This window comes from Pteronotus mesoamericanus, unplaced genomic scaffold (assembly GCF_021234165.1).
Source record: "Pteronotus mesoamericanus isolate MK-2021 breed Mesoamerican mustached bat unplaced genomic scaffold, CSHL_Meso_final contig_173, whole genome shotgun sequence".
NCBI lineage: Eukaryota > Metazoa > Chordata > Mammalia > Chiroptera > Mormoopidae > Pteronotus > Pteronotus mesoamericanus.
The window spans coordinates 970,061-979,081 of NW_026555072.1; the positions used below are offsets into that span (position 1 = coordinate 970,061).

General features: G+C 39.0%; 1 protein-coding gene across 1 annotated transcript; it reads left to right on the top strand.

Annotated features, from left to right (window-relative positions):
- Positions 1–614: 614 nt before the first annotated feature.
- AKAP4 (A-kinase anchoring protein 4) lies at positions 615–7,895 on the top strand. Its single transcript, XM_054566364.1, has 5 exons — positions 615–712; positions 1,754–1,804; positions 2,332–2,433; positions 4,946–7,108; positions 7,740–7,895. Exons 1-5 carry the CDS (start codon positions 617–619, stop codon positions 7,893–7,895), a joined length of 2,568 nt encoding a protein of 855 aa, XP_054422339.1. The 5' UTR covers positions 615–616.
- Positions 7,896–9,021: the final 1,126 nt, after the last annotated feature.

Genomic DNA, 9,021 nt, shown 5'->3' on the forward strand with positions numbered 1-9,021 from the left:
ACTTCTGGGTTGGAGTGGGAGGTGGCAGGGGTGTTGAAGTTGGCAGAGATTATTCTTTTAAAACTAAAATTAAATATGGCTCTATGGTATCAGGGTCTGGTCTTCCCTCAGACATTTGCCTCTTGTTTATAGCTATTAGACTGAATTTTCTCAGCATTCAGAAACTTGTTCTATATGTTGGAATCTTATACATTGTTTTAACTAGAAAGGCTATTCACTCTATGGTACTTACCATAGTCTTTCCCAGTGGCTCCAAATGGTAAGTGTTACAGCTATTTCTCCCATTTTGCTCCCTTTAATATAAGAAAGATTCTGGTTGAAATGGGGCTAACTAAAATTCAAGTAAGGGGGATGAGGTGATCTTGATTCTTTGAAGGTACTCAAGAGTGGTGAAGAAAGTGGAGACAGGTGAGAAATAAATCTCTAAAGTTAATCCCCATGTTCTCTACACCTCCTTTTAAATTTGATTCCCAAGAAATTATGCTAAAATGATCCTGATGACTTCAGAGAATCCTTTCCCCACTACTCACCCCACCAGTTCCTAGCCTAAACCAATATGAAACACACAGATGAGTTTCATATAAGCCTTTCAGATTATCTTTCTTTGCCTTTCCAGATGTCTGATAATATTGACTGGTTACACAGCCCCAGGGGTGTGTGCAAGGTTGATCTGTATAGCCCAAAAGAACGGCAAGAACAGGAACGGAAAGTGGTAAGATACAAAATTACTCCTACAAAGGTGTGGAAAGGATTGTCTTATAGATATAGATATCCTGGAACCTAGGATAGACTAATGGAGAGTTATAGTGTCATTTCTCCAAGATATCAAGTTCAGTAAAGTCTGTGGGTGGACCAGTATGCTCATACATCACAGAGGGACAAATCAAGGGGAGGGGCAGAATGAAGAGTGGTAAAGGAGAGGGGAGGGAGGTCCTGGTGAAGCCTCTGTGGAGGGAGGAGTGGCAGTTGCCGAGTTACCAGCCTCTATTACCTAACCTCTGAAGTCATAATAATACCACCCAGCTACCAGGAAATTGCACTAAAGTGAGACTCCTCCAAGAAGGCAAAATACTTTGTTTCATGCTTTGTTTCTTAAACTTTGAGTGATTTCTGTAGTACTTCACATTTTTTATCATGTTCAAGTACCATTCAAAGTATTATTTATTTAATATGTGCTTCTGCAATGTTTTTAAAAATTGACTTACATTTAAAAATTACCATCAGCTTAAGCAATATTATCCATAATATCACACTTTTGATGTTTTAGTATGTATTTTTCTTACTAAACAACAAAAAATAAACATATTAAACACAGAAATGTTTATCCATGTACCACCTACAGTTTTCTATATCATCAATCGTATAAAAATACCACATTTGGGGAACACTATGGTAGTTGAAACTGCTCTAACTAGGAGCTGGGGAATTGAATTCTGACACATTTGAGTTTCTGTCAGTTGGGCAAGCCACCTTTCTCCTTTCTCAATAAATGTGGGTATTGTATTTTGGGAATCTCTAACTGGTAGATATTCTTATCTAGGAAATATAGTAATGATAAGATTCTCTCTGCCAAATAACATTTATTGACTACTTACTATGTATAGGTACTCTACTAAAAGCTTTACATGCGCTGTCTCAATCTCTCAATCAATCCTCACAAGAACTCTATACAGTAGGTGCTTTATCATCTCAAAGAAGACTTGCAGCCTTTTCTCTAGAATTTTTCTAAATGCATTATCTTAATTTTATGCAGATATGTTTTGTCGATGTGTCCACCCTCAATGTGGAAGATAAAGGTTCCAAGGTGAGTATTATCTCAGAGTTAGAATAGGTGAGAAACTGCTGAAAGTGTTATTAGTGACATCATAATAAAAGGGAAAGGCTGTGACAGAGGATGGAAAAATGGAGGACATTCAGGTGAGCAGCCATCATTTTTGAGAGCCCAAAATCCCTGGTTAAGAACTGTCACTCTTGATACCAAATCTCATTTTAGAAAGCACTTAAGTTGCTGGCAGGGCTGAAAATACTAAAGCATGGAAGGTAGCATGTCAGAACAGTGAAAAAAACTGTCCAAAAGTTCAATGATTAATGAAATATGATTCCTGAGATTCATGGCTTTGTGCATACCCCTGGAGGGGTAGTAATTGTGGAGAGAAAAATACCTCATTCTTCAAAGATTAGCTAACATTACAAGCCTACTTCTCCTTTGAAAGGAAAAGAGATAAGAGTTACAACATTCATGCTTTGAAGTAGAAGCAGGTGGAAAGGGCAGCTTGGAAAAATCTCAAAAAGCAGTGCTAGTCATAAGAATCTTACCCCTTAATTCCACAGGATGCTGGTGGTTCCAGTTCAGGTGGTGACTTAGCCCTGGAGCATCTAGAAGAAACAGAAATTATTGTAATCAAGGATACTGAGAAGCAAAACCAGTCTAAGGTACACTTAGTCTCTGAGTCCACCCTTTCTAATTCCCAGAGCCGTTTTGAGTCTGAAGACTGATCCAGAAATGGTAAGAGCACTGTTGTCAAAGAGGCCCCTGAATTTGACTACTATGGCATCCTAGAGAACGCAGGCCTAAGTTCAGAGTAAGGTAAATTTATAGCCCAGATATCTAACAATTACAGAAGCTCAGAATGAACTTTTCTTGATTGCAGGTACTTACTTCAAACAGAATCCTGTTATCCTTATCCTAACAAAGATATGGGCTTACAAGACCCTTTATAGTGTTTTTTCTTGCCTTGTAATGGACTTATGTGCCCCACATTGCCCAATGTCAAAAAAGAAAAGAAAGATATATAGAGCAGAGTGTACATGAAGACCAAGAATTATAGTTGCCTGGTCCTCAACACTGTTATCTAAGAGATTCTACAGACTGTTAGGTAGCATAAAATTAGAAGCAATTAGATTTGCATACCACTATCATATGCAAGTCCCTTTGTTTTTGTGTAACTATCCTAAATTATATCTGTTAGGTTCCTGGTTTGGGATGGGCATTAGAGCCCATGAAAAGTCACCTTCACAGTCCTACAAACCTAAAATGGCTGATAGGAGAGCAAGATATTTGGTTTTAGCTCAAAGAAGTCAAATATTTTCTGTTCTGCACCCTATGCTCATGTTATAACCAGAAACAACATTTTTGGCCCCAGACACATTAGGAGTGATGAAAGTGGCTCTTAAGGAAGAAAACACAGGGTTCAGTTGGGGAGAGGACTCTATTTTGAAGTCTTAAGAAAGAGGTAAATTATACTTGATGTCTATTTTTAAAAGTGCAGCACGTATTTCCTACACACAATACAGATCTTCTTGATTGTAACCTAAGCCCATTTGCAAAATGTTGAACTTATCATGACCTCACATGCCTAGGAATTCAATGAAAAGAAAGGAGATGAACCAATGGAAGGGGAAAAAAGGCAATGGTAACTTAGCACTGAGTAGGAGATATGTACAATACATATACATGTGTCTAGACATGAGCATATACACATAAATTTACACTGACACACATAAATATACACAAAATAATTTATACATGCAATGATATACACATGCTTGGCTACATGTCTTCATGTGATACTGGTAAACACACACAAGCATTGATACAACAAATATATATGTCTGTGTACATCAATGTATATATATACATATACATGTATACATATATATGTATACATGTATATGTATATATATACATTGACATATATATACATTGACACAACAAATATATGCATAGACAATGACTTACATATACAAAGGTATAGATTCAGCTGCATTGACATACCCACGTGTGACACATAAACATCCATATTCACATCTGTGCACACTATGCATAAACATACACACACAAGCCTTGATGAAAACACAGTGACCACACAGATTCAGGTACAGGCATACACTCTTATACAGGGTGAGGCAAATGCAAGTTTATAGTTATGAGTATGCAAAACAGAGTTTATTCTTGGATTATTACTTATTATTTTATTATTATCTATACAAACAACTGTAAACCTACTTTTGTCCCACCCTGTAAATATACCTCATGTTAATACACACACATACAAACTTAAAGTGACACATATTCATTAACACACATTTGAATGCATTGATATACACATTGACACAAATACAATGACATCGCCACTCATGTATTCACATACAAACTTAAATATGCAAGATGTGTGCAACACAGACACACATTCTCAATTATTGACATAGCATATAAATATAATATAAACTGATACCCAGTTTATTGACATAAACAGTCATTATACAATCACCTATTAACACATTCATATTTTAACTTACACATTTATTAATATATTTTATATTTATACATTAATATATTAATGAGTATATATGTTAACATGTGAATTTATACTTTAACATATAAATATATTTGTAGCTCCATGATACATTCTATTGGCTTTGTATTATAAACAAATATGCAAATAACACAAATTGACACTTGTCACTTACATATTCAGAGACACACTGACATACACACTATCATGCACATGCTAGCCCATATAGTAGGCATATAGAATAGGTATTGATGTCAACACATTATTAGACACATTTACACATAGTCAGCCATACATGTGCACTGACATGCACATGCACACAGACACTAGCAACACAGACTGACACGTTCTCATATCTACTGAGATGTTCACACTTATGAATTGCTATATTGTTATTAATATACACACATATGAGACACATTGACTTATTTTTGACACATATGGAGATAAGCACACATGCTCAGGTGAAATTGACAAGCTACCACTTGTGCTCCAATGTCTGTTAATGGATATAATTATGTATTATGTTTCCATGCCAATTCTAAAGGCCAAATCCCTAATGTGTGCAGTTTAGAAAGACATATCTTCTAAATAAAATAAGAGGAAAAGAGTAGCCTCCCCGAACTCTTAGGTGTTCTTCTTTTTTTTAGATGGAGGGATCTGTATGCCTTTTCAAACAAGCTCCCTCTAATCCTATAAGTGTTCCAAATTGGCTTCTAAATGATCTCCAGAAGTATGCCTTGGGTTTCCAACATGCACTAAGCCCCGCAGCCTCTAGCTGTAAACATAAAATAGGAGATGCAGAAGATGAACATCACAAAATACCCTCTGCAAACTGCTACAGTGTGTATGCTGATCAACTGAACATCGATTATACGGCCAACAGACCTCAAAGTCTACATCTAGAAATGACAGCAGCCAAAAATACCAACAATAACCAGAGTCCTTCCACCCCTTCAGCAAAATCTTCTAGCACACATAGAGCAGTAATCTCTCCTGAGGGAGAATGTTCCATGGATGACCTTTCCTTCTACGTCAACCGACTATCTAATCTGGTAATCCAGATGGCCCATAAGGAAATCAAGGAGAAGTTGGAAAGTGGAAGCAAGTGCTTTCATCATTCAAGCTATCCACCCTCTGGGGACAAAGGTAAAAACAGCCCACGCAGTGCTGTGAGCAAGATCGCTTCTGAAATGGTCCACGATGCTGTAGAAATGACCTCTGCAGAAATGCGGGGTACTGGGGAAGAGGGCAGGGAAGGTGGCCGGAAAACGTTTATGTATAGTGAATTATCCACCAAGAACAAAGGGGGAGACAAACAGATGTGCCAAAGAGAAAACAAAGAATTTACAGACTCTCTCAGTAAAGGGCTCATGGTTTATGCAAATCAAGTGGCATCTGACATGATGGTTTCTGTTATGAAGAGCTTGAAAGTGCATACTTCTGGGAAGCCAATTCCTGCCTGTGTGGTCCTAAAGAGGGTGTTGTTAAAACACACCAAGGAAATTGTGTCCGACTTGATTGACTCCTGCTTAAAGAACCTGCATAATATCACTGGGGTCCTGATGACTGACTCTGACTTTGTCTCAGCTGTCAAAAGGAATCTGTTCAACCATGGAAAGCAAAATGCTACAGATATAATGGAGGCCATGCTGAAGCGCCTGGTTACTGCTCTGCTTGGAGAGAAAGAGACTAAATCACAGAGTCTGTTGTATGCATCTTTGAAGGCCGGATCCCATGACCTCAAATGCAAGAACCAAAGTAAAAACCAAAGTCTCGAATTCTCCTCCATGAAAGCTGAGATGAAGGGGAAGGACAAATGCAAAATAAAACCAGATGAGTGCAAGTCTTTGATTAGTCCTGAGAGAGTCGGTGAACACATCCTCAAGGAGAGCCTGACCATGTGGAACCAAAAACAAGGAAACCAAGGCAAGATGCCTGGCAAAGCATGCACCATTAAGGAAGGAAAAAGAGAAAAGATTAGCCCTTCCACAGATTCACTGGCAAAGGACTTGATTGTCTCTGCCCTTATGCTGATTCAGTACCACCTGACCCAGCAGGCCAAGGGCAAAGATACACTTGAAGAAGACTGTCCTGGTTCTACCATGGGTTATATGACTCAGAGTGCCCAATACGAAAAGAATGCAAGTGGCCAAAGTGCTAAAGCACTTTCAATGAAACATTTAGAGTCTCGTGGAGCTCCTGGGTCATCTAGCTCTGTAAAGGAGGCTCAACAGGCAGACTGCCAAAAGACAGATATGTCAAACATTGTTCTGTCACTGATTCAGAAACTGCTCAATGAGAGCACCTTCAACAGGGACAGTCAGAGCACCTCCAACAGTGATGAGCAATATGAAGCTGAGAGCAAGCCTTCTGAGTTCAATTCTAACAAAGCAACTTGCATGTCCGAGAGAGGGGAAGAACAATTTCAGGACAATTCAGAATTTGACTTTGTCAGTGGGACGAAGCAAATGAACCGGCAATTCATCGATCAACTGGTAGAATCTGTGATGAAGCTGTGCCTTATCATGGCTAAGTATAGCAACAACAGGGAAGCCCTTGCTGAGTTGGAAGAACAAGCAGCCTTGACAAACAACCCCAGTTACCAGCCTGGTGGCCCCAGATGTAGTCACGAAGGTGCAATGTCACAGAACAATCAAGAGTTTCCTGGGCCAGAAGTCATCATCAATAATCAGTGCTCAACAAGTAGCTTGCAGAAGCAGCTCCAGGCTGTCCTGCAGTGGATTGCAGCCTCCCAATTTAATGTGCCTATGCTTTATTTCATGGGAGATGATGATGGACAACTGGAGAAGGTAAGCAGTGACAAAGCACAAGAAGAAAGATAGTTGACATGGGCAGGGAGGCAAAATTGTACTTAGAGCTCAAGAACAGTCCAAAATTTTCTCATCTTCTCTTTACCATGTGCCTTATGAATTACTTTCACTTCATAAAAAGACACAAAAATGATGAACCATTAATTGAGGCTCTGGCACCTCAAGGTCTGTATATTTAAGCCAAGAAGAGGAGAGTAAGATTAGCTTTGTTTTGTCAGTGATCCTTTAAACAATTTGATAAAATATGTTTTAGGGAGGTGGGGAATGACAACCCCTAACCTTGACCTAGCAATCAGCACAGACTAACTAAGGACTCAGCTCTTGGTGAAAAGTATTTAGTAAACACAACTGATTCCAGAATTTGTTTTTTGATGCTCAAAAAGAAAGTATATTTTTCATTTTGATCTATGACATTAGAGGTGGGTCAAGGAAAAAGGAGAGGAGGGTCAAGGAAAAAGGATAGGAAAGCCAGTCCTGGGTCTGTGGCAGCTTTATTCTAACCTTAGAATTATGGATGGAAAGTTGGGTAAGGGAGGTAGTTCACTTTCTCCATCTGGGTCCCACCTCCAAAAGTTTCACATGATTCAAAATATCTCTGCTCTCGCCACAGCTTCCAGAAGTATCAGCTAAGGCAGCAGAGAAGGGATACAGTGTCGGAGATCTCCTTCAAGAAGTTATGAAGTTTGCCAAGGAACGACAGCTGGATGAAGCCGTTGGCAACATGACTAGAAAACAACTGCTGGACTGGCTGCTCACTAACCTGTGAACTAACAATTCCTTCAACACCCCTGTAGTTACCCGCCCCCATCCCCACAGCAGCATTCCATGCTATCTGGGCACCCCTTCATTAGACAAGTTGAACAACAAGCTACACGATTGTATTTCCCAATACATCTGAGCAGTTGGACTGTGCAAGTACAAGGTGTTAAATAAGCTAGGCAACAACATGAATAAAAAAAATTAAAAAAATGTATCATTGTTTTCTTAATAAGATATATCGGAGGCAACATAGGGTAGTGGGTCTAATTCCAAGGACTGGTGATACAGTGTTGAACTTGGGTCCAGATCTGACCTTGGGTTATTTTGCGAAGACCCAAGACATAAAAGTGTAACTCATGTCCAAATATCTAAGTAATATGGTTTGTCCAAATAATGTGTGTTACAATATAGAGGTTTGCCACCTGTGGTCTCCCTCTTTCTGCCACATTACACATATAACTTGATAATCTCTCCTCTAATCCCAAGGATGCAGTTTTCTTGGTTTTTGTTAGGAGTTTGCAGATGGGCTGGCTTAGACAAAACACAAACTGATGTGAGTATATTACTCATGAACATTGTGACCGTCCCCCACCTTGCAACACACACTCTCCTTGTTTACTGCACATGACTATTTAGTGCTTACTATTTAGCCATGCCTATTTAGTATTTACTATCCTGAACTACAATGGGATCTGATCCTCCCCCATATGTGAATAAAGCTTCCTTACAAGTCATTTCCTTCAACTGCTGAGATTTCCTTGTCCTCTATCAGTCTGAGAGAAAATTTTTCTAAAAATAAACTACAGAATGGTAAATTCCTTATAGCCACGATACAGGAATTCCATTGTGTCCTTTGAGACTAGCACTAAGTTTCTAGATTATTTGTATGCTTCTCAGAAGTTAATTTCAATGCTAGAATTCATTGCAGATCAGATCCAGACAGTGGTTTCAACCCTGTGGTCTTCCGTTACCTAGTTTGCTGTGACATACCTTGGCACCTTTGAGGTGCTTGTGGCTTTATAGAAAAAGCACAAGACATGGCATCCTTCTGGATTCAAAAGCCATAGCTTTTGCCTCTTACTAACTGCATGGCCTTACAGAGTCACCTAGGCTCTGAGCCTGTTTCATTTGCC

Coding starts and splice junctions, on each gene's coding strand:
- AKAP4 (XM_054566364.1), top strand. CDS start 617: ATGTCTGATAATATTGACTGGTTACACAGCCCCAGGGGTGTGTGCAAG. Junction 713..1,753: donor AAGAACAGGAACGGAAAGTG/GTAAGATACAAA, acceptor AATTTTATGCAG/ATATGTTTTGTCGATGTGTC. Junction 7,109..7,739: donor ATGATGGACAACTGGAGAAG/GTAAGCAGTGAC, acceptor CTCTCGCCACAG/CTTCCAGAAGTATCAGCTAA.